Genomic DNA, 26284 nt, shown 5'->3' on the forward strand with positions numbered 1-26284 from the left:
TGCCCTGCCGGGGCTGCGCCCTTCGCGGGGCCCTCTCCCTCCCCGCCCCCGGTRTCCCCCGGGCCGCCGCCAGCGCGTCCCCGCGGTCTGGCGCCGCCGCCTCGCTCCGCGCCCGGAGCCCCGGGAGGGGGAGGGGAGGTGCAGGGGGAGGCGGAGGCGGCGGCCGCTGTGGGGCCCAGGCTGCTCCTCGCCTCCGCTGCGCCTCTTCCAGCCCCAGGATCTGGGGCTGGGGGGGCGCGGGAGGGAAAGGGGCGGGCCAGGCGCGGCAGCGCCCAATGAGGGAGGCGCGGCCCGGCTCTCGGGGCGGTGCGAAGGCGAGCATCGCCCAATGGGGGCAGGGCAGAGGGCGCACTTGGAGCGCGTTGAATACGAGGCAGAAGGCGAGTCACAGGCAGGCGGCGAAGGGTACGGAGCCGGACCGAGCCAGCAGCCGCTGCAGCCGCGCTCGCAGCCCCGCGCACGGACCGCGCCGAGGAACTGGGAGCCGGCGGGCRAGAGACGAACGGACTGAGGGACGCCGCTTCCCCGAGGGGGCAGCGGGCGGAGCCGCCGCCCGGAGGAGAAGTTTGGCTGAAGCGGCCGCTGCCGCCGAGAGAGGGAACTTTCCTCGGGGGGCCTTAGGCGGGGGCGGCGGGAAGGAGCCGCGGCACGCTCGGGTCCGCCGCCCTGCGAGGGGGCTTCCGAGAGGCTCCCCCCCGGCCCAGGCCGGGCTGCGGCGGCTGGGATGTACCTGGCAGCGGTCTCGGCGGGGAGGAGACGCCCGGGCGGAGACGGCGGCTGGCACCTGGCGGCCGCGGGGTGGCTGTTCCTGCTGGCCCTGCTGCTGGGCGAGTCGGGGACGCGTGCTCTCGTCTGCTTACCCTGCGACGAGTCCAAATGCGAAGAGCCGAAGAGCTGCCCCGGTAGCATCGTGCTGGGGATCTGCGGTTGCTGTTTCATGTGCGCTCGGCAGCGGAACGAGAGCTGCGGGGGAGTCTATGGGCTGCACGGAGCTTGCGACCGGGGCTTGCGCTGTGTCATCCGACCGCCGCTCAACGGAGACTCCATCACCGAGTACGAAGTGGGAGTCTGCGAAGGTGAGAGGGCGGCGGGACATCGTTCACCCCTCCATCCATCCCCCGGGGTGGGGGCACCCGGTGGGCGGCGGGAAGGGGAGGAGGGCGCACCTAAGACGTCTCCGACGCCTCCTTCCCATCCAGCCTCCCGCTTGTCCCATTTGCGAGCGTGCCGTTTAACCTTTTCTGCTTCAAATACCCCACAAACTCCTGCTTAGAAGTTTTGCTCTTAATTTTCTTTACCGTGAACTTTAAGGTTCTACCAATTCTCCCTCCTCGTAGCCTGTCACTGGTTTGCTAATCAGTATCAGCTACTGATGCCCGACTAAAATTCGTTGTTAAAGGACTCGGGAAGGGTTCGGCAGATGGAAATCGGTGGAGCTCAGTCATACACATATGATGCCTGTTCCGGATTCCCTCCTGTGTAAGGAAGCAACAAAGACCGATCATCTGTTATAAAGTTTTCTTTCCTGTTCCTGTCACTTAATATCTCTCTGCCTGCCCTGCTCGACATGTAGTGATAAGGGGTGTGTTTTTCCCTGCTGAAGCATCAAGGGGATGGGGAAATACCCACGGCAAAACTCCTCTTAAAGTCACTTCAGCTTCCTTCCATCTGCTTGTGAGGTGATGAATTGGTGTGAAATGCAAAAGGCTTTCACCTCCTTTCAGTTATTTATCTATTAGAGTTCCTAAGATTTCTTTTTTATACGTTATAATTTAACAAAAGGCCAGAAGCCAATGTTTAGTCTCTCTTTCTCCTGTTCCTCCAATTCCCTTTTTCTCCAAGTTGAGGGAAAACATGGCGCTGTAAAGAGATTACAAATAAGCAGTAATTTGGGATGTGTATAAATGTATAAGTGACTCGGAGCGGGAGCTTCGACAGTTCTGGAAAGGAGACGGAGGCGGTCTCCTCACGGCGGGTAGAGGGCAGCAGAAAGTCCAGAGCTGGTGAGGCAGCATCTGTCCAAAAAACTTGCATTTAAAATGATGTACTATTTTAAGAAAGCTAAACCTGGTCATTTTTAGTGGGCAGCTGACCTTTGTCCTGGCGCTCATTATTTGTTTAAAACTCTATTTGCCTCCRTAACAAATAAATTGCAAACCACAGCAGAGCAGGGCAGTGTGTCTCGCCTGTGCTACAGCCATCAGCCTCGGGAGCTGATGCTTGGGTGGGACGAACTCCAGATTAAAAACTGGTTTGTTAAACGTTTAAAAATGGCCCTAAACTTTTCGTTGAGACTATGGTGCTAACTATGTACCTTGCTGTAGTCTCTTTTTTTTAATGTGTTGCAAAAGTTTTTTTAAAATAGAAAAGTACAAGCTAAGGTACTTAAAAAATTTACCTGGTCTTGGAGGTGTTTCTYGTGTCGTTTGTCTTCTAGTAAAAGATGTGCTGAAACAGCTTCCCCCCTTGTCGATGGTTAAAGGAACTAAAAGCCTGCAGTCATTAAAGGTCTTAATGTTCCAGTTCCTTTACTGTATCACAGTATGGACATCTCTGGCAGTTTAGGAGTATTTCATTCCTTTGAAGTGATGCAATCTGTACGTTGCTGTAGTTCAGCTCATAACACATCCCATCTACTGTTGAAAATAGTATGAAGCATTTGTTGGCAAGATTGTGTTTCAATTAGTGTTGTGGTTAGAAACTAGTTCCAGCTGTCCCTATAGGAATAGTCTTAGGGGAGGGCGGTAAAGAGAAGGGAGATAACGATCTATTAACAATAACTAAGGGAGATAAAATAAGAAAATTAAATAGGTGAGTTATCTATTTATTTTTTCATTCTCACAAATGAAAAGCAACCAAGCTGAACTCTCAGTGTAATAGCTAGCCCTGGAATACCTATTAGTGAATTATCAGGAAACTGCCTCATTCTAAGGAACAGAAGTAATATGTTGTTCTTCATGGTGCATGTTTTGTAGATGAGGTGGCAGCAAGGTTAAAAGGGTACTGATTGTACTGCCTCTGGTCACTAATATGAGGTTGAATAGCTCTGTTTTTTTGATTGTGATGACCTAAACAGTTGTGCAGTTTACAGGCACACATGCAACAGGCTAGGCTGGTGATGCCTGATGTTAAGCCGTGCCTTTATCCATTAACAGAATAAAGGCTGCGCCTTTTTTGTTGTTTTRCACACTGTGAGTGCAAACCCTTTCCTTCCCCAGTCCAGGGGAAGTGTCTTACAGAGCTGTGTGAGTAGAAATTCATGTTTTTACTCTCCTTCCTGTSTCTTGCCTTTTCTTTCATTGCAGTTTTTTACACTGAAATGACCCCTACTGGCTACAGTTATAAGCGTGTTTTTTTGTATCATTTTTGAAGCTTCATCAGTGTCTTATTTCAGATTATCAACACATACTAGGTTACAGAAGACTGAGAGCTGGAATAGCAACAGGTAGAAATRTTTGTCTGCTAACTTGGTTTTAGCATTTAACAGACTTGACATAAATGAGTTCTGTAACACCTGACAGAGAAGTCTCTGGGGCATCTGTTAGTGGTAGTGTCTCCTTCTGAAATTATAAATGGACTGTTCTTCATTAAAGTACTGTTTTTAATTGAAATCTGTTGCTGATCCTGAGGTTGATTTCCCTTTATCCTTCTAAACCCTAAAGGAGGAAGTTCTCATTCATCTCACCACCTTAACTGTTCACATCTCAAAGTAGTTCTAAGGCTCCATTTGTGTCATTATCCTGAAGTGTGTAAAGCCTTTCCTGAATGCAGTTGTATTCTTAGTAATAATTCTGAAGCCCGGGTGCTGGCGGCTACACCTCTTGAAGGGCATTCATGAGAGACTTTGCACATCTCCGGCCTCTGTTGACTTTGCAACATCCTTTACAGGGATTTACTGGATTGGTTCGATGAGGTGTTAAGGGCCTACAGCCCCTTCCAAAGACTCTTAGGGTTGAGACATTTTGAATGCAAGGCAAGAACTGCCCTTGATCTCTTGAAGGCAGTCTTAGAGCAACCACTGAATTAAACTGAAGTTCTCCAGAAACACCTACCCTTGGCTTCTGCAGCAGTGTAGCTTGGCAGGGCCCTGTCTCTCCAGGGGGTCAGAGAGCCTTGAAAAAGCTCTGCCCAAGAAGTTAGATTACTCTGTGAAGGCATTTCTGGAGATGACTYTCTTGTCTGTTTCCATGCTTCGCTGGTTTCTGATGCTATTAGATGAAGAGGCCTAGATTGTTGTGCTAAACTCTTCAAAGTCATGACAATAGCAAATRATATAACACTGGAAATGAGCTGAAATTAACTGTGTAACAGAAATGTAAGTTTTTGTGATATATTTGAAATGCATAGTTAACAGAACTGTTAGTCTTACGGTTTTCTTAGTTTCTCTTTAAAATATATTTGCATATGAATTAGCCTCTGGGTAGATATTGAAAGGAAGTACCACTGTGGCACTATAATATCTTCTGCTTTGATTTTGGCTTGTTGGTTTGGTTTTAGTGAGCTTTGGGTATGTTTTTTGCTTTAGTTGTTGGTTGTGGTTTGTTTTTGTTTTTGGTTTTTTTTTTTTGTAGACGATAACAGTTATTGCTGTATTCTTCTTGCTTACTGTAGGTAATTTAAGGCTTGAGTACTTGTGGCTTGTCTGCTAGTGCATAACTGCTGAACTGGAGTTCCCTTGGAGCCAGGAGCAGGTTCCTGTAGCAGGTTTTAGGCAAGTATTGGGAACTATGTGTGTTAACCTCCTAGGATGACGGTAGAAGCTTGCCTTACTGTGGCTAGTCCTGGTTTCATTTACTGAACTGCATCTTTTTGCAAGTTTGGAGCATGACTGTCTAACTCCTTGTTGGGGCAAGCTGGGAGAGTTTGGATGTTTCCATGGTCCCTCTCCCCACCTTTAAGTCTGCCTAGTTTTCCTCCCTAATGAATATATAACGGCACTGTRTATGGTGTGTAACTAAAGCTTAGTGAAACTGGAGCTGATGAGAAGAATTTAATCCTTGAAAGCCCAGCTTTTTTTTCAAAATTTGGACCAGGAAAGCTAAGCTTGGGTTTTTTTTTTTTGTTTGTTTTGTTCAGGCATTGGTTTACATGTGTGCTAATGTAGTTCTTCCCTGCTTTGCTGAAATAAGAATAACATGCTTACAGACTTGATAGTAATTTTATCATAAGTCGTGCTGATGCTTGTAACTTCTGCAGCTAGTACCCTTTGGAGAACCTTGTTTTCAGTTGTTTTCAGTCCTGTGCTCTCTGATGGGTCAATGGACACAAAACCCTCAACTTGATGCTCTGTCTCCAGACAGATTGCTATACARCATGCTTGGCTTCTTGCCTGTGATGCAGTCCAGACCCCTAGAGATCAGGCAGTCCTTTGCTTCCAGTACAAGTTACTGAAGTTCAAGTAGTTTGGAAGTTTCATGTGGGTAACCCCGTTGTTTACATCTGTTTGGGCTGGAACAGTGCTGCCCAGAATTCTTAACTTTTTGTTTGGTAAGGTTTTTTTCTTTGTTATGTAGTGAATRGCTGGGGAAATGTTCAAGTGGCCCTGAAGTCCATGTGTCTGCAGAGAATTTCCTCCATTGACATCAAGTGTTAGAACTTTAGATGGTTAGTTGGAGACTTCATCAATATTAAGTGGTGTACCTAGAAGYTGTTGGCGTGAAGGCAGTCACACTACTTCGTTCAAAGGTTGTCAGCAATCCAGACTATCCAGGAGACAAATGGAAAAGCTATTCATGATGTCAAAAAAGAACATTATCAGAAAAATTGCTGAAGTTGTGAAACTGGAATGCAAAGTGGTTCTTGGTGAATATTCAGATTCTAATATGCTAGTCCTGATGAAATTTAACAGTCYCCTTCCCCTTATTCCTCCCTGCCCCCCTGAAACATTTACTAGGAAGATGCTGACTTCTTACACACAGACTGGATAATTTACAAGCTATTTCTGTTCTGTATTCTATCAATGCTGAAATCTCAACATCACTAAGAACATGAAACCCTGAGTGTGGCAAGGAGTTCGAATTGGATCAGCTGCTTATATGACTTGGAAATGGTTTCCTCTCTCTTTCTGGGCATCGTGTTTCAATTTTAGAAATTACTTGGTTCCAGTATTTCAACGARAATTAAATGGAAAAGTCTAACAGGACTGTGATGCAGGAATTGTAGGGTTTTGCTGTTGTGGATCAGCACAGCTAGTTTAAAACTAAAAATCTCACTGTGAATAGGCTGGATTATTAAATTTTTTTACTTCTGTAAAAGGAATAGTCTCTTTTAATTAATTTTTATTTTTTAAAACTTCGCGTCCTCTGCTTATGTGAATTTTTCCACACAAAAGGTGATTATTTCACCAGGTTCCGCAAAACCATGGTGCTTATTAAGATTTTTTTTTTTTTTTTATTTTTAAACCTTCGAACTTGCCCCTTGGCATCTTTGCTGGTTTAAGCACCCTCTAGCTAATTCAAGGATTCTTGCATAATTGAACTTCTTGCCTGGTACTTAGTCAACCAAAATGTCATTTCACTGACAGGCATATTATGCAATAATTAACCCACTAATGTGGTTCAAAAATGCTTTCCTCTTCCCATCCTTAYTTTGTGCCTCCACTAAGGATTCTTCATCTCAATAAGTAAAGTTTATAGCATCTTGCAGACAGAACCAARTGTTTCTGTGTTTTAATGGATTAAATACTTTCTAGAGGTGACCTATTAAGTATCTCTTGTGACTTATAAACTGCTTTCATTTGAGAATGCATTTAATCCACGGGGAATGTAAACTTGGAAATCATGAACTTAGGGTTTTGCTTGAGACTTTGAGTGACACTGGTTGTGTCTGACAAAACTGGAATTTGGAAAATGACTGATACTGACACAGAAAACTTATGTATATGGAGAAACTTACCAATGTAAACTGAGATGGGAAGATAACTTTGCGTAGAGGGTATCTAGATTAAATTCCACATAAGCATAAGGATTAAAAATAGTCCCTGGGGGAGCTCTTGTCTAAACAGACGAGTTTGGCCTTGTTTGGGGCAAGTAAGCCCTTCGTAATGTTTTGAGAAGAATGGAAGTAGCTCACACCTTTACCAGAGGCAATACTCAATCCCCAGCAGCTTTCACTGGGCATACTGGGTACTTAACTTGAGAATCTGCAAATCTCTCACGACCCTTGTGGGTCGTGAGTGTGCAAGCCTTTATTAAAACATAATAAGTAAACAAACTGGGGARCACAGGGTTGTGGGCAGGAGGAAAAGCACTGGCTCACAGGCATGCACCAATTCCCATGTTCTTACTCATTTCCTAAACTGTTAGTCTTCAATTGTTAGTTGTGGAGATTTTTGTTTTGTTTTGTTTTTTGTTGTTTGCTTGTTTGTATGGTTTGGTATTTTTATTGGTGAGAAATCTAGAAAGTGTAATGTTTCTGAATCCAGAAGAGCCCATTCTGATGGGTCATTTATCCTTGAAATGAATTAAATTTCAGTGTTTTGCTACAGGCTGTGTTGTACTCTCCTCAAGATTTTTTTGGGAAGGCTGGATGTGTGTGTGGAGGTATTCTTTCCCCTCACTGTTGGGTTGTTCATAAAAAGCTGAGGTCATACTGATAATGGTGTTACACTCATGTAAAATGTGCAGCTTTCACAAGAGAAATGCCAGACTTGATGTCTAAGTTAGGCTTTGGAAAAAGAAAAAAGCCTTGAGGGTAATTCTAAATCCAGGCTAGAGTTTTTCCTGTAGTCTTCTATGACTAAGAAATGGGGTACAATTCCTCTGAAACATGTTGCAATTATGGTGTTCAGTGGTGCTGCATTAATGACTGGGGGGAAGGTGGCAACATACTTAGGATATCAGATTTCTTACAATACTGTGGACTGTTCTTGGTATAGGTTGCTTTACTCATGGCCCTGTTCCAGAATTTGTCTTTGACAAAACTTTTCCTACTCCTGTCAGCTTTGTCTTTGCCTAGCAGYTTCAGCAAGCTGCCAGCCAACTACTTGTTTGCAGTGAAGCTGATGCGTGCTGCTGTACATGCAGTCTTCAGAAGTGTGTGGGTGCAGGGTGCAACTTGGAGAGAAAAAGAAATGGAATTTTAGGCTGCATTGGAAAATGGTTACGAAGCTTTGGCCCTTTTCTGAGGCTTTAGCAATTATTTTTGTAAAGAGTTTTCTAGAGCTAGAGGCAAAATCTGCTATGACAGCTGAAACACCGCTGTTCATGCTTGTTCTAATCAGGGGAGTACTGGCAGAGGCTTTCTCTGACCAATTAAATCCTGGGACACAGTGTAGTATTTTCAGTCAGCTATTTACGAATAGGACATGGTTCTGGTCATAGGATTAAAATAATTTTCTGGTAAGTCTTTTTTCAGCTATGTAAATATGTAGGGATCAGGCTTCAAAACTCATTATTGTTTCAGAACATCTTTGGGGAAGAAGGCTTTAGGAAGTACCATTTACTTTTGCTCTGGGGAGCCCTAACAGTGAAAGTCATTAAAAACCAAAAGACAAAATACACTCCTTCCCCCCTCTACCTCCTCCCCCACCTTCTGTGCTTTCCCCCTTAAAAAAAAGGTGGGGATGTGAGAGTGGGAGTGTACCTGGAGAACTAAAATGTTCCAGACAATATAGGGAAGGGAAAACTTCAGTACTTGAAGTAGCTGTCCACATCACATGCTTCRCTTAAYATTTCCATTTATCTCCTTGCCTTCTTCAAGACTTCTGTGGATTTCTGATAATTCACTGGAAAGCTGGTCTGTTTAAATACTTTCCACATTCCTTAGTATGAAATAACTGTCTTCAGACAAACGGAGAGCTGCTGCAGTGAAAATCGTTCCCATTGTATTGGGGATTTGATCACCTGAGATACACGCTATGATAAAGCAGGCAGTCAGACTGGAGTCAAGTGTTACATGTATGTGTTCCTGGTATGCTTTCGCTTTCTAACTTTGAGTAGAAATTTTYTCAGGAAGCTGCAAAACCCTTTTGTACTGTTGTACATTCTGCATGAGGATTTGGTCTTGGAAAAGGGACACTTCCAAAAGGTGGGAAAAAAGAGCTTTCTCACTAATTCTCAGCTGTGTGTCTTGCCCTAAATGCTTCTGCCGGCTCTAGTCCTTGATTCATAACTTCAGTGAAGAAGTAAGTTGCAAGAGGGGAAAGGATTGAAGCCAGTATATGAGCTCAAACTCACTTCAAGGCTAGTCTTGCCTTTTGCTGCTTTTCAAGGTCTGGGGCTGAGTTTCAAGCATTCTTTACTGGTGATTAGTCATTTCTATTGTTCARCTCCTCCAAAACATGAATTTCCTTTCCATCATTCTTTTTTCCTGTTCAAAGAGAAGCCAGAGCCTACTGGCAAGRAGCATTTCCTTTTTTTATTTTAGCAAGTTAAGATCCTTTCAGAGTCTCATACCATCTTAATGAATACCACTGATTTGAAAATACTGTTGTRTATACCAGTGTGCTGGAGTGGTGGGGCTCATGGTTTCATGGAGGAGTTTCTGAAAGGTTTTCCTCCCCATCCCAGTTCCTAGAGGGCAGTACCAGTCTCGGTAAGGCTTGCATCTCTCTCACCTTCAAACACAGGATTTAAAAGTATGCAAGGGTGTGTAAGATGTGACTTGGGCAGTTTCACTTTCAGATCATCAGTGTATTTTATGGTGTCTTTGCCCTTTATTCCTGAGAGCTACCTGTTACGCTTAAAAAAAAGGCGGAAGTAGCTGMGTAACATGCTGCAGTTAAATGTGAATTATGGGAGTTGACTCAATATTCTCCAGTTAAATTACAGTTCAAGGGTAGGGCAGTAAACATAAGATTATTGTAAACGAAATGCTTGTGTATCAGTTTCAAACAGTGATATTTTAGTGACCATTTCAGTGTGTTTCTTGCTGTTTTGAGTTGATGCATTATCTTTGTAAACTGTGAAGATCAGTGTAGCATTTTCCAAACAATAGCTGATGTTCRTTAAATATCCAGAAAGAAAGAGAAGGGTTGGACCAAAAAAAGAGAAGTTTCTGTGGCAGGTAGGAGGAGTTGAGAAGTTGAAGGAAAGGAAAGCAAAAATTTAAGCAATGGAGAATGAGTCTCTAAAAATGTCTTTCCTTGTACATTTAGCTTGCACCTGTTTTGAGATGATCCTTTGCCAATGGGGACAATAAATGTAACCATAGTGAGGTACTGTGTGCCTTAAAAGCAAGCCTCAAAGTTAGCTTCCCAGTTGCGTGCTTTTCTAAAAACACAGGCAGCTCTTCAGGCAAAGAAGATGAATGCTTCAATCGTGAGCCATCCTGCCTTGCATGGTGCTGTGTTATGAGTGCTGGTATGCAGGATTTAGTATGGAAGAAGTGATGGAATGCTGCTTACCAGAGACCTATTTCTCAGACTGTTTCCCAGACTAGACCTGTTTAAGGACCTCTTGTACAACTTGTTAATGCCTTAATCCTCTTCCCTACTTTAGATGCGTGCTATGACAGGACTTGGGAGTTCAGCAACCCAGAGCAGTAAGTGAATTTTTAGCAAGCTCAAACATTTACTTTGCAGAAAGCAAGTGATTATATGAATGATAGAAGAAAATAGGAAAAAAAATTGGAATTAATGTTAGGTCTTCCTTCCTGTGGTGTCCTTTTGGTTTGAAAGCACAGTTAGAAGAACAAAGCTATTATGTCCAAGACTTAACTTTGATCTGAGTAAATGCAGAACTACTTTATTATCTGAGGCTTTATTATCTGGAACTTGCCTGAATGAGTTGGAAAGAGTGGGGAACTGCATGTAGATAGAAATTATTTGAAAGAGAAGTGACTTCGAAGCTGTAGTTATGAGCCTGCTGGGAGCATTTGAACTGCTTTGAGGCTTGTGTGCAAAAGGTACTTGAGTGACTGTATAACAAGAATCCAGTGACAACTCAGGTTGGCTAAAAAGTGCATAAAAGCCCTTTGATTTTTTTGCCCTTACCTGGTCACAGCAGTGCAATGAGTTGGTGAAAATCACAGCTAAACAAAGATCAGTTTGGAATGAAAACTAATAGTTTACTTGAGTTTTTTTTCAGCTGTATTGCTTCTAAAAACTCCAGAATGGTAAATAAATACTTGATTTTTGTATTTTTAGGTGTCCTAGAAGTCATCTAGTTGACAGGATGTACAAATCTCATACCAAGGTTTGAGAGGCTCAGATTCTTAAATTTGCGGTTTGTTGGACCTGCTTGCAGAGAAATAAAAAGCTTTCACAAATCATTACATCTCAGTTTCTTTCTTCACATTTCAGTTCAGAATTCTCAGAGATAGGCATGAAAGAGCAGTCTCCTGAAAAGGAAGCCACAGAGAAGGTCAAGAGCATGCAGGCAAATGTATACAGCTTGGAATAGTTCATGTATTGTCCCAAGTCCCAAATCACTGCTATGTAAAAGTTTGTTTTTGGCATAGTCCCCTGGACATGGTGATTTTTGTGAGTAATAGAGGCTACATTATATGCTTTGTGTAAGATATCATTCCATTGCTAGTTGAAATATTGCTGACTTCTGGAGGACCAAGCATGCTGTATTGGACAACCGTTTGTCTGTGTCAAAGAGAGCACTAGGTGCCTCTGCAATAAGTACCCAAAGTTTTGAACTGAAGTGAGATGCTGGCTTCATCCCTTTAGCTCATGTGAGTGCTTTCATGTGCTTGTATCTTTCATTCCAAAGAGTTTTGTTCTGCCTATGTTGATGTGGCTTTGGAGGATTTTATTCTAAGTGGTAAACACTCATTTAACAAGACTTTGAAATTCTGTTACTAAAAGACTAAATCAGCTACGAAAAGGAATCAGTTTTAAGTCTGCATGAAAAATCATGGTAGACTTTGCACTGATTTACTAAACTAAAATAAGCTCTTGCTACATGTTTGCTCCCTCATTGATGGAAATCTTGTTTTGAAATAAACTTTTTTGAAAAGCAGGCGGGTAGAAGATGTGCTGGCAAAAACTCGGTTTGCCTTCTTCCTGTCTCAATGTAACTTTTTTGCATTCACACCAAGTAATGAAAAATGCCTTGTTTGAAGATTCAACATGTTAGAAGTACGGTCTGCACAAGTGTTACTGAGGGCTTTCTCCTCTATAGTCTTAGTGGCTACTGAGCTAATTTTTGAGGTGGGTAGCAGTGAGGACTTTAGGTGCACCTACTATTGGGCCATGTACTTCCTGCATATCTCCTTTTCTGGAAACTTAGGAGAGCTGGCAAGTGTGATACCAACACTAACCTGTCCTGGAAATGAGGATGGGCAGTGCCACCATGTGCAGTGCACCTGCATCGAGGTGTTCTGCCACGGGTAAGGGACGACTGTGCTTTCTGTGCCTGCTGGGTCCCACCTTAGGTGGGGTGGGCAGCTCTTGTGTGACAGGATCCTGCTGGTGTACCTTCCTTGAGAAGATCTAGTGCTGAAATACCACAGGCAAAGCAGCACAAATGCTCCAAGGTGGTTTGCTAGACCTAAAGCCTCAGAGCATCATCATCTGTGTGTCCTTCCAGTCTGCACTGCACTCTCCTGGCAGGCACAGGAATGAATGTGCTGCCTCCGGGCTCCTGTCCTGCACCCAGGGGTATGGGGGGAGAGCTCGTGTCAGATACAGGGACCAGCACAAACACTGCTTTAAGGCTGCTAGACTGATCTGGATGAAGCTGTGGTCCCTGCTGGTAGAGTTTGAAACAACGAGTCTTGGACCGTAGGTGTAGCTTTTGTTCTTGTTGTTACATGGATTACTGCTGTGACTTCTAAAATACAAATTGTCCTGGCTGTATTCCGGCTTCTCAAAAACAGGATGTATCATTGTTCTCCAAATTCTCAGGGTTTTTTTTTTTTTTTTTCCTCTGTATGCATGGCCTCATCACAATGAGAGTGTCCCAAGCATTACTGGAGAGGCATCTTCTTTTGAAAGAATTTTAATAGTTTCTCTTCAGGAACTTCTGCACTTCCTTTGACTTTCATGATACAGTTGCTGAATTGGATGATAAATTAGCCAAGGAAAAGAAATTACTTCCTGGGGTTAGTGACTACTCTTCATTTGCTGTTTTTATGGAGAAGAGCCGTGAGGTTCTCATGGAATTTCCCATCTTCACATCTGAAATGGACTTTGTTGTTTATCAATGCTTTTTGTCAGCAGGATACTTGGCCAACTCATAATAGAAGGGAGAAATATACCTGTGAGAATCTGCTGTGACGCTTCGTATACAATACTGAATTGGTAACAGCTCTTCCTAGATTGTGGGKTTTTTTTTTATTTTCCCCAAAACAGGAAAAACTTCAGGTCAGCAGATATTCTGCACATTTCTATGAGTGGAAAGAACTTACTTGCCAACCTCAGCACATGTGTATATATACTGTTATTTGCTCTTAGTTTTTACATTTCTATTGAGCATCAGACTGCTGAAGGACAGCTTTGTATTTGGCTGTGGCTTTTTAAACTAGAGAACAGCTTCGGTAACCCCAGTGACAAGAAACCTACCCTTCATAACTGGAAGATATTTTAACTTTTTTGGAATGTTTCTTGGCAGGCTCTGTATTGGAAAATTGTGTTGATAGTAAATAAAATTGGGATGAACTGCTTGGAATGTGCAATGTTGAGTGCTGCTGTTGAGTGTAAGGCTATGAGGATTAAAAATACCTATTTGTTCCTTTTGTCATTACTACAAGACGGTGGACTCTGTGCCACTATTTTGTAGCACTGAATTTTCCAGGCTTCTCTGTCTATAAAACATATGGTGTTCTGTAGCAAAGAATACCAAATGGCTAGTTTAGTTTCTTCAATTTTTCTGAAAGAGCATGTGATAGGACAAGGGGGAATGATTTAAAACTGAAAGAAAATAGGCTTAGATTTGATGTCAGGAAGAAATTGTTTACTGTGAGGGCTGTGAAGCACTGGAGCAGGCTGCCCAGAGAAGTTGTGCATGCCCTGAAAGTTTTCATGGGCCAGGCTGGATGGGGCTTAGAGCAGCCTGGTCTAGTGGAAGTGTCCTTGCCCATAGCAGGGGGGTTGGAACTGGATGGTCTTGAAGGTCTGTTCAAATCCAGGCCATTCTATGATTCTGTCTTGATTAAACTTCTGAGTTGGTGGGATGTTGCTGTATGTACGCTTGACGTAAGGAAACTGAGATATTGTAGGACTGGTAATCTTCTGGAATTCTGTACTGACTGGATTTGTACCTCTTACTGGAGAAGAAAAAATAAATCTTATTACATCTGGCTTCCTAAAAGGAAGATGGACATTTGTACAGTGGGAACATCAGTTAAGCACATTTGACAGGATTGATCCAAAAGGAACAGTTACTTAAGCAGAGAGACTCATTCTGGCCCCACCGTCCCTAGCCCCTTGACARCAAGGAGTGCAATGTGCTTGATCAATTTTCCAAGAATAGGTACGATAATTCAGGACTGCTGGAAAACTCACATTTGGTCATATAATGGAATCAGGGGCCTGGCATCTTGCAGCATTTCTGTAATAAAAAGTTATCTCTGTAGAGTGAATTCTAGATGAATTCTATATTCTATGTGCATTTTTTAGTCGTCTTTTTAAATGTTCTCTTTCTGACTCAATTTTGACTTCTGTAACAGCTGCAGATTCTGTACAATGTTCTCACTTCCATTATAAATATAACTTCAACTATCTGCAAAAGTTATTTCTGTTAGAATAGAACTCATTTGTACTACAGTTATGCATTTTCCTCAGATTACATAGCTTTTCATACAGATGGAAGTAAACAATGCCAGTTGCTTTAGCAAAATGGGCAGTCGAACAGCTGCGAGACATGGTATTTGGCAAATCCCACTGTTTGAATTAATCCGTTATTTTTTTAATCTGTTACCTTCTCTTTAGCACTGTGTTGAACTTCAAGTGAATCACACCCAACTCCAATGCAGCTGAGTTTATGCACTGCAGCTGAAATCCAATAGTGAGTGAGTTTGTTTGTTTGCTTGTTTTAGATGAAAACTGGGATGATGATCAGCTTCTTGGATTTGAACCGTGCAATGAAAACCTTATAACAGGTTGTAACATAATCAACGGGAAATGTGAATGTGACACCATTCGGACCTGTAATAACCCGTTTGAGTTTCCAAGCCGGGATACTTGTCTGTCGGCCTTAAAAAGGATTGAAGGTAAGCACCTGTCTTCAGTAATTCAGTTAGTTATTTTTTCTGTGCAGTTGATGAAAAACTAGGGCTGCGTTTATATGTTTTAGATGACTTGTGTTGTTTCAGATACCTCTGGTCTTTTACATGTCAGAAAACAGGTGTATGTTTTAGAGGAAGGTTGTAAGCTTGGCATTCCGAATGCTTAAGTTTAAGAAGGAAAAAAACATGCTTTGTGTGCTATGATGTTTGCAAATTTTAAGACTAAACAGCTTGTGGTAGCTACCTTCGCTTATCTTCAGCTGCAAAGCAGAATGGATACCCTCTTTAGRTGTGTTGATGTGACTGAATCATGAACGAGCACAGTGGATCTTAATAGTAAAGGCATAGGAAAAGGAGTAGTYACTGATTATATTTGTCTTTTATTATATGAATGCATGAGTTGCTATTTTCTTTAAGTTTACATAATGCTGCATTACCTTAATGCTCATATTTTACAGTTCCTATGTTCCTTTGATTAGATTTGCGTTAGGCCCTGTATGTTTATGCTTGTGCATACATCCATATTTGTTTTGCTTTTTTTCTTTTTGTTGCTTATGGCTGAACTGGAAATGAGTTGGCTCAAGTATATCTAGCTGGAATTAAATTTGCGTGGTGTATTTCTGGATTGTTCTGAACAGCAATCAAAGGAGTGATCTTGGACCCTTTCTATGATGCTTGAATTACTGTTTATTCTCCTAAGTGTTCATGCAGAAGTTGATTAATGGTGTGGACCTGCTTAATTAGACTACTTKAAAGTAATGTTTAAAGTTGTATTGCGAAGGTGAATGTATTTATAAGGTTACTGACCATGCTTTAAGTTAAGGGAACCTTTGACTTGAAGAAGTGTGATGTGATGTCATCTGTTGTACTTCCTGTGTGTTAAGAAAATTGGTTTTGAGCTGCAGACTTTAACTAAGGGGTTGTGAGAAACTGCAGAAACATACTCATGATCATCAGATGTAGGTCACTAAAGGTGTACAAGTGCGTGGTCTGGGGTTTTTGTGGATTTTTTCCTTTTGTAACTCTTGGAAGAGCAGAGGCAGAACCTTTGGTCTCTTGTTGCTGTAGTAGGAGGCAGTAGCATATATGGGGGTTCTTCAGTCTTACCACTTCTTTTTTGACTTGTGAAAATGTGACTATGTAGTATATCAGCAGGATTCCATTGGCATGGCAGTTCATCATGTGTTTAACTCGCCATGAAAATCTGCTGTGGGTTGTCTTTTTATACTTTACAGCCCCAGAAGAAATGGACTTAGCATGTGGAATGGCATAGCTAAAGCAAGTTGCTTCTCTGAGTCGCTTTCAGCTAACTTTTCATTTTAAAAAGAGCAGCATTTTATAATTAGCCACTAGGTAACAATCTTCTAAATGTAAACTGTCTGGTATAAGAGCAGTGGTGCAGTTGTTTTTTTAGAGGTGTAATTTTCTTTTTTTCTTTCTCTGTGGATTTATTTCTTTGTGGAGTAGGGAGGGTGTTCTTCCAAAGCCTCAGACTATGGGGCACCACTGGAAGTGTTTAGGGCCTGTTGACTTTTTAATTTTTCACAGTTGGGAAGGAATGGCTGATGCAAGTGTTGAAGCAACAACGGTGCCTTTAAATAACAGAAGTCTGGCAGCTACAACTTGARTGTAATAGCAGTCCAGCTTTTATTCATAAGAATGAGAGTTTGCATTTGCATGCTCAGACTATCAAACTGTACCGCTGAGGGATGTTGGAAGGTAAATCCCTTTGTATTTCGTAATAGACAGGCAGAAGTCATAATGTAATTTCAATTTCTACTTTTTACAGATATAGTCTGTTAAATCTCCCTGCTGGGTTTGGCACTGTAAATGCTTATTCCCTCTTTCTCCAACTAGGATTGGTAATTGAATGCTGACTGCTAATGGAGATTGTTTCTTTAAATGTATTAGTTCTTGTTTTGGTAATTAAAACCAAAGTAATGCTTCGTCCTGTACCTAGGCTAACGGAAAAGAATAATAACTTTTTTCCACTAGTGCTTGCCACGTCCCTGTTTGCTAAGCAAGCCAAGTCTCTTAGGTAAAATGGAATAGACACTTTGGTGTGTTTGAGCTAGTGCTGCTTGAGTATTTCAGGATTTCAAATTTTGATAGTTTGAACATGGAATTTAACCAGTTGGAAAGTCCACCTGAAACAGGGCTTAGGTAGTGTACAAACCAGAGGGCTTGATGGGCATGTTAAAATAGAAAAATCTTTCCATTTAGGTAAGGCAAGCTAAATCTTAAAGTGTAGTGTCATGTAGAAAGGGATGATTCATAGGATCTGTTAAATATGTCAAATTAAGATTTTCCTGAAATCCAAAGTACTGATGTATACTTCACTCTTTTGGCTTGTCTGTTAAAGATAATAGCAGGAAGATTTGAAACTAGTAATTGAAATCTTTAAATACTCTAATAGAATCTGTTGCCATGGAAAGTGGGACCAAGGGAGGGTAGTGTAACTTCTCTCTCCTCACCACGCTTTACATGGATAATTCGATACATAGTGTGATTAGAAAGACGTAAGTAGAATACCTGAATAATGAATACACTAGAATCAGAGTTCCTGAAGAAAACTGCACAGCTTGCTGAAAGCCTGCAGATAAGGAATCTGTTGCGTACATATAACCTGACAAGTAACAAACAATGAGCTGAAATCTGGAATCCCATTTCCATATGGGAACACACRAAGGGATTGGGGCTTCTGCACATACTTAATTTTCTTATGTCTTTTTCTGCTATCACCTTCACTTTCAAGAGCCTTTCCAGTCATCTCCCTTCTTTATCTGGTTTGTCTTAAGCTTTTCAGGCTGTGTGTGGTCTTCCCTTCTGGGATTGATGTCAATTCTGGCTTGCTTACTCTGCTAACCTAAAGTTTTCTCTTGTYAGCTTCATCTTAGAAGGATCTTTCTTTCCCTGTTGGCTTGGGTTCTGTCTGGCTTCCTGGGCTTCCCATATTTCATTGTAGTTTTACCTCTCTGTCCCTCTCTTTGCGTACCTATTTAAATTTGTTTGTATCCCAGTTTACTTGAAAAAACTTCTTCTATCCTTCCTTGCTTCCCAGAATCAGGTTGTCCGGGCTTTAATGTCACATTATTTAGATATCCCTGTCAGGGCCTAAAGCCATGTTCTTTGTTTTGTCTCCCTGAGTCTTGTTCTACCCTGTACTGGGAAAGCCTGTAATGAGAAGAGAAAATTCCCAACKCAATCGTGTGCAACCTCTGTAGAGGTACTGATGTCTATTGGCAAGAAAGTATGGTGAGGTTAAAGTGCAGTCCTAGTAATGCAGGTACTCAAGGCATTTGTCATCTCCACCCCTGACCTTGTTTTCCTGGAAAACAGTAGGATTAGATTAATTTGAAAGGGTTGGTTTTGTCATAGAACTTGATAGCCAACTTGTGTCCAGTTTTCACATAGACATGCTGGAAATGTTCAAGGAGTTGTTACTTCAGTAAAGTATGTAGCATAAAGCACTCTTGTGCTCAGAGGTCTCCCAGCTCCATCACCAGGCTTGAAGTGCCATTTCTCTCCATGGACCATCAGTGATTTTTCATAGAGGAGGTTTGTAGAGGTCATGAACCATCCTACTGTGAGGAAATGCATGCATTTGGGGCCAGAAAGAAACTGTCTGGAAAAGCTATTGCATACCTAAATAATAATAATAATAAAAACATAATAGATTCCTATGTTGGGGTGTTTGGGTTTGGTTTTTTTTTTCTTTTGTTCTTGTTTTAAATACTTTTGATATTGTCTTGATGAGTGCCTGTTCTGATATGGTTCAGGAAATCCTGTGTTCTTGAGCTTGGAAAGCTTGTTTCTATTCAGGAGCCTGCTAACGATGACAGCTTGGTTGAACTCAGACTGCTGGAGTGGACTGTGGAAAATATGGCCAGGGGGTGGAAAGTGGCAGGATGCCTTCTGTCTGCTGAGCCACAATTAACAGGCAGGAGATTTAATAAGCTGCATCTATCCATCCTTGCAGTCATGATTTGCAAAGAATTAGCTGCAGTCAGCGCAAAAGAATCAGTTCTTCAGACTTGGTATGAGATACTGAGGATTGGGGATGAGGGAATTAAAAGGGGAAGTAATTTTTTTCATCGCAATTAATTTGTAGAGCATTGATAGGAAAGAGCATTGAAAATTTGTAATATAGTGCCTGTTCAGTTAGCTGAAAATCCAGTTTCAGTGATTTGTATTCCAAGTTCTGAGGTGTTCTGCTTTCTCTCCTGTGCCTGACTCTGGCACCAATTCAGATAGCCCAACAGAGCTTTAAAGAATAGGAMTCTAAGGATCTCTATAGCCCGCTCCTACTCCACTCCTGTACCACAGCAGGCCAGGATCTGTGCCCTTATGAGCTGCCTCTTCAGAGGTACGATCAGGTCTTCAAAATAATATCTCACTTCTTAATAAAAGTTCCCTGCTAGAGCAGCTATCTCCTCTTGCCTCTGGGAAGTGAGGGGAAAGTTGTGTGTTGGAGGCGTCCACTCTCACTAGGTGGRCTAGGTGTGCATCATGTTGGGTTCTCTTCAACTGATTTGCTAAAAATTTCAGTCTGCAGATTCTTTCAGAGAGTTTGCTTTGATAATACCAGATTCTGATGTGACACAGACACACGTGTTTCCCGGAGAGAGCATAGTGCCATCAGTCATAGCAATTCTGGTGATTTTGTCTAATAGGTCTGGTGTACACTTGAACTCTAGGAGAAACCAGTCAACTTCATCAATTCTACTCTTTCCAAACCATAAGCATTTGCCATATCAAAGTTAAACTCAGTCTTTATTCAGAATAAATGTGAAGGATAAAATTTGTACCTTTTTGCATGAAMGATGTGATTAATGAGCTGCTTTCACTTGCTTCTCTGTCTACATGTAAAACGTGCTGCTGATACTAAGACATTGAAACTGTTGTTTAAGAGTTACTTCTTGATTACCTGGTTTGTGCCTTTCCAAGCTATTCACTGCTGTCCTTCATAGGTGAAAGAAAAATGCCTTTTAAGTTGCTGGTATCTATTAAGCTGGCTTATTGCAACACACTCCTTGCATTCCATTATTTTTTACATGTAACTGAATAACTTTATGCTGACAAATGTTGCAATASCTGTTAGACCAGTCCTGGAATAATAAATATGAGAAGGTAATTTTATTCTGAATGCTTGTTTGGTTGTTGTTAAGTCTGATTTTGTGTAAAACTTTACTTGTGTGGTCTTAATGGCTGCATTGAAAAAACTAGAATAGAATAGTTCCAGCTTTATGCTGATTTATCAAGCAAGGAGTGGAGTGAAATACTTTCAGATGTGCTTAATCTGATATATTTTCCACTCCCCTTGCACAACAATTAACGTATGTTTTTGCTCAAATAACTGAACTTTAAAGGTTGGCATGTATTTGCAATAAGGAATGCAGTTGTGGCAAAGATCCAGATTTTACCCTTGAACATGCTTGTGAGAGCCAAGTGCATTTGCAGGMAAAATTTCACATGAACACAGAGAAAAGTAACATTATGGATTTTGGGCTTTTTTCTGAATGCATAGGGACAAAAGGGAAAAGAAAAATTATATGGAAATAATACATATTAGGAATACGAATAGGAACTTCAATATACAAAGCAGTTTTCCAAAACAAAAAGGGAAGAGAACTTGATCATTAATTGATGAGAGAGTTCTGTGACAGTGGCACATCTGGCAGTGCAGCTGCTTTCATGGCATGACAGTGCAGTATTAAATTTGCAGGACTTGTCACTTTTTTGTGGCTCTTGTTCCTCAGAGGACTGTTCCCTGATTAAGGAAGTATGATCTTTTCCTAATATTAGTTATTTTAGCATGTCCTATTTTTAAGGTGAGTTGTCTCACAGACAAAATCTATGTGATGAGATTTCAAGCTAACCAGAGGAAAACCTTTTAGAAGTTTCAGAAAGATATCAAAAGGGAAAATATACTTTCTGTATTGATGTGGCTGGATACCTAATTTTAGGCTTAATTAGATTATGAATAATGCAGTTTGTATTAATAGGGGAAAAGCGGCATTGCAGGAACTGTTAGGAGAGAAGATTGAATGTAGAATAAAACTGAGCAGCTGGTTAAAAAACCCTGAAGTGCTAGCATCACAAAAATTGCTTACAATTGGAAGTAACGCGGTATCTTTTCTATTTTTCCTTGCCATCTTATGTRAATATGTSGTGTTTTCACTGTGCTGCTTATTGCCTTGCTGTGCTGYACTCGCCCATGTGAGCTGCTGTGCAGRTGCCATGCCTGCCTTTCTGCATCCRAATCCTTGGGCAGGTGATGCTTATGGAGAGCGCACTGGATGTTCAGTTTRTGACACTTCAGTTTCCTTCAAGCTTGGCAGCATTTGAAATTGCTGTGGACAGAAGTGTAACCTTAACTGTAGGCCCTGGGACAGGACTGTGTGACAAATGCCCTCTACAAAGCCAGCAGTCAGATGTGATGGTCAAAGCAGGGTTGTTCGTAGAGACAAAGGAGCATTCTTCCTGCCTTTTTCTGTTCCAAATGCTTACCTGCATTCACCTGAAACTGAATACAAGATAACTGATTGTACCTGGAGCTTCTATGAGAGCAGGGAAAAACAGGGCAGGTATCTTACAGCTGGTAAGATCTKGCTCTTGATAAATCCTGTGCCTCCCAAAAGCTCTTTTCCATGTTGGCAAGTAGGCTGTGCTTGAAATATGTCCACTTWAACTGTAGTGCCAAGTTAGAGGTTTAAATCAACTCTTGACCTTCTGTTCAATTTGAGGAAGAGAGTGAAAATGGAGCAGGTGACTCTCAGCAGAATGTGTCCAAATGCAGTGTTGATTTTAAAGATCAAAAGTTAGCTACACGTGACAGAAGGGACCTGAGCAAAGATCTCAGATGGAATGATGTGTAAACATTAGGTTCACGTTGCATGTATCAGGAAGCTATATTCCTGTGGCTGGGTCACAGGTCTTGTTTTGACAGGGCAAGTCTTGTTTGGATATATGTGGCATTGATGCTGGCAGAGATAACTGCGTGTTGAATGAATGTATCCAGTGATAGTGGTATCAGTGACATGCTTGTCAATGTGGCAATTTTAGTACACTCACTATGTCTCTATAAATAATAAGAAACAGTTCATTGTAAAATAAAGTTGATCTTTTCTTTTGTTTGATCACCTCCAGTAACTTCACAGTTTTCTCTTTCRGTAAATGATATACCAATATTTTGTGATTCTGATCAGTTGTGTAGCATAGGACAAACTATTTTAGCACTTGGTCTCCAAATTTAGTCCTTGAAGTTGTTATGGTGGTATTTTCTAAATAATACAAACACTATGCCAGTTCCACATCCTCAGACCAATTTTTCTCTGTTAATAGAATGAAGTATTACAAGCAAAGTGTTTGTATCCAAGACGTATGTATGGAGACTAGAATGGAAGTGAGATCCTTGGAGCTAATTGGGTTTTRAGTGTGAAGCCTAACCTTGAGACTGAATGGCTTTCTTAAAAGAAAATCTGAAGATTTTCATAGCCTTAATGATAATAAAATACAGCTCCTGATACCCCCTCCTGAATTCCTGCATATGTTCTCRTCCCTGTTGTTCTAGATACCCTCAAGTGTTCTGTGTTCAAAGTATTTTTTAGTTTCTACTTGTTCAAGTTCATGGAAACTTTCTCATTCAACAAGTGGCTTAGATAACATCTGATTCTGGACAAGCTATATAAGTTCTGCCTTTCTGTCCAGAAGAGGTAAAGCTTTCAATAACTCTTAGCTTCAGTTAGGAACAGAAAAAAATGGTGCWTTTCTATGTTTTAGAGACATGTAAGAATTGTTGTCATAGTGACAAGCCAATAGACATAATTTAAGGTGTTAGAATTTAAATGACTTGTCAGATATATATGCCAAAATCTCAGCTTCTATAAATGACTGCACTAATAATGTAAAATGTTCAACATGTTTGGCACTAGCACATAACTTTAGAAGTACAAAGAAAACACTTGTTTGATTTAAAACAAACAAGTATAAAAAAAAAMCCCAAACTGGAAACTCAAATCTGCTTTTGACCCCTCGTTAGAGGTGCAGTYGAATACATCGGCAGAGGAAATGCCTGGCATTCTCTTCCTCTGCCATTCTCCTCATGTGAGCTGGGGCTTTCTTCCAGCCCTTTTGGCACACTTACATGGGTATGTCTCAGGTCTTTTCTTYGCAGTTGTCATTGCAGACTTCTTGTTGAAGTTAATAGGGAACAGAGTAATGCCACAAGCAACATGTTTCATCTTTCTGCTTTGTGTCTTTCTGTAATTTATATTAATTGCTTTGTGGGTGTTTGGAACACAAATTCCTAGAATCTTGTTCTTTTTTAGAAGTCAGGATAGAATACTACTGTCAAGATTTTACAGTATGAGTAAAAATAATATTTTTTTTAAAGCTAATCTGGTTGCTTTTGGAGAAAACCACCTAAAACATCCAAAATGGTTTAATAAACTTGTGACTGATGTACCATATTGCAATGATGGATAGAAAATAAGATGTAAAGTAAGTCCATTAAGGAAATTTTTTGAATTATTGGGCTGCTATAGTTTGTGGGCAGTGTGGGTATCCYTCATCTGGGTAGGTCGCATGTGACAGAAAACTAAAATAGCAATCTTGATGCTGATGCTTTTCAGAAGTCTTGCACTTCATATTGCCCTGTCAGCTGTGGAGGTGAAGTGTGTACTTCAGTCTGTGACATCTTTCTGAGCATCCAGTCCTTGCCATGGTGCAAGCCACTGCTCTGAGCTTCCAGCTTGCACTAACAGGATAGATACCCTTGTGGGGCTTTGAATGTCCCACTGTGTAGGCATACTGAGAAGGACAAACACCTTGAGCCAGGAACTCACCTGCTGGAGCTGGAGAGCTGTTGGGAGTTAAATGCTGTCAGTCTCCTTGAACTGGATCTGTCCTTGAACAASATGCCAGCAGCTGCCAAGTCATGAGTAAGAAAGCAGAGTAAGGCAGGATTCCTTATCCCAGCTTTACTAGAAAATGAAAACTCCAAGTGAGCCAAGCAAGATCAAACGGCAGTGTGGGGGGAGGGGGGAACGAAAAGAGAAAGAGCTATCCATCTTTTCTTCCCTGACATCTCCTCCTAGTGTTGGAGAGTTAGAATACTTGATGGATCAGCATGCTAATGCTGTTTGTTGTATGACCTTAAGCATGCTAAGCAAGAAACTAAGTATTTCAGGAAAGTGGACGCTGGGAAGAACATACATGTAATCAAGGGTGGATGGGACTTGGATCCTGGCTCAAGGGCTGTACCTGGGTGTCAGGGCTCTTTTAAAGAAACACGTGATCTGACTGTTTCACTGATAGGTCTCTTGCAAAATGTGATATACATAACACCTAATGAATGAGTCTGAGGTGCAGTAGCAAATGAGAAGAGGAAAATATTGCCATTTTCAACATGTAAAGTGTGATATTTTAGAACTTTTTATTACTGTATAAAGTTGTTCTAACTTTAGCAAGATTTTGGTTTTCTAAAACACATGCTTGCTTAGTCTTTTGCAAAAACACTGTAGGGTGTTACTGAGATTCCCAAACCAGGTCTGTAGGAGCTAGTATCATATAAAGGGATGGTACACCTTGGTACTGCCTAAAATCAGTTTACTCTCTCCTTTGGCATTTCTGAGCAAGCCATTTATGGAAATGAGGTTAAATAAGGACTCTGGCTAACCTCTAATTAACAAACCCTTATGAGGRTTGTCCTGTATAAGGGACTGTGCTTTACTGCTGTATTCTGCAGATTCCTTACATTGCAGAAGAGTTTCAACAGATCTGTTCAGTACCAGTGTGAAATGAGATTAAGTGAAACTTTAAAACTGTAATTTTACAGTAGCACATCCCTAACTTCTTTTGAAGGACACTAACATTCCCATAAAGTGAGTAGCTYTCTTACATGTAGACCAGAGTTCTCATTGTAAGAAAGCCACGTGCTTCCTGTAAGCCACTGTTGGTTTGGTTCAGCAGGCTGCAGGCAGAAGTGTCTGTGTCTGTCATTGAGTTTACTTGAGTCTGTCTTACAGAAGTGTCTGTGTCTGTCATTGAGTTTACTTGGAATCCTGCATTTGTGAAGCATTGATTTACCAATGCATTTATTCCAATAATCTCTGTTTTTCTTCTCAATCCCAGGGGCTGTTGCTGCAAAAGCTACTAGCTCATTGACAAGGGGAAGAGAGCTTTGCTTTGTARCAGATATCTAGTCTGTCTTTACAGCTGCAGTTCACAAACTCATCACTATGTGATCGAACATGGTTTCACATCAAGTTACATGTGTACCTCTTTCCATCACTGTGGTAGTTCTTGCTTGYTTGATATTTTAAATAACTGAAATTCAGATCTGTGGAATATAGAGCAAGAAATAAAACTTAGTGAAATTTCTTATTTGGTCATAAAAGTCCAGTGGAAATCTGCGGATCATTGGCTCTACAGAATTGGCTCACCTGTGAATTCCTTGTGGCAAATCTTCCCCTTTTTTACTGTTTTTCTCCTCCCTCTTCTTCTTCCACACCTCCTAAGGGCAAAATTGTCATAGGCTACATACCATTAAGGAACTTTCTGGGGTGTGCAAGGATTGCTGTGGAGTTGGGGGAAAAGCTTGAGAAGGCAAAGGAAACTTGTCAAAAGGATAAGATTTAAAACTGTATTGTGTTTGTGATCTTGCTTATGTTTTGGAGTGTGGGGTTTTKTTTCTTTTTGTTTTATGGTTTGGTGGCTTTTTTTCTTTTACTTGGTGAGAGTTTTTGTTGTTCTTTAAGGTTTTGTTTTTGTTTTTCTGGACTGAAACTAAAATATCTTAGCCTGTCTGTTATTTACTAAAGTATGTATGTATCTGGTAGATACAGACCAGAAGTCCTTGTGGTGTTCCAGGGTTATCAAAGTAGRCAAATGGGAGCTGAAACCTAAAGTGTCTCTGAGGTATAGCTTAGTAAGAATATGACATCACTTTAAATTTCTTTGTCAGTTTTCCCACAGAAAAAGCATATCTGTCTTATACTAAAAAAAACCCTTGTTTGTTACCTGGCTACATCTGTATGAGGTGTATTCTCTGAATGTGCCATTRATAAGGTTTCTTTTCTAAAGAATAAAAGAGAAAAGGGTGAGCTGGTCTGTGCCTTGTAGTCTGGTGGTTTTGACCCATCCTGACTAAGCTGAATGAATTGAT

At 41.2% G+C, this 26284-nt stretch overlaps 1 protein-coding gene across 2 annotated transcripts in view; it reads left to right on the forward strand.

Annotated features, from left to right (window-relative positions):
• Positions 1-342: 342 nt before the first annotated feature.
• Positions 343-26284, forward strand: part of CRIM1 (cysteine rich transmembrane BMP regulator 1) — a 172382-nt gene continuing 146440 nt past the window's right edge. The window contains exons 1-2 of one of the 2 annotated variants that reach the window (XM_057389777.1): positions 343-1076; positions 14929-15102. In XM_057389777.1, the coding sequence (XP_057245760.1) occupies positions 725-1076; positions 14929-15102 (526 nt within the window). In that variant the 5' untranslated portion in view covers positions 343-724. The remainder of the gene's footprint in view (positions 1077-14928; positions 15103-26284) is intronic. The other variant, XM_057389778.1, reaches the window with a different exon arrangement.

The sequence above is a fragment of the Malurus melanocephalus genome, unplaced genomic scaffold (assembly GCF_030028575.1).
Source record: "Malurus melanocephalus ecotype Western Australia unplaced genomic scaffold, MMel_1.1 scaffold_19, whole genome shotgun sequence".
Lineage (NCBI taxonomy): Eukaryota > Metazoa > Chordata > Aves > Passeriformes > Maluridae > Malurus > Malurus melanocephalus.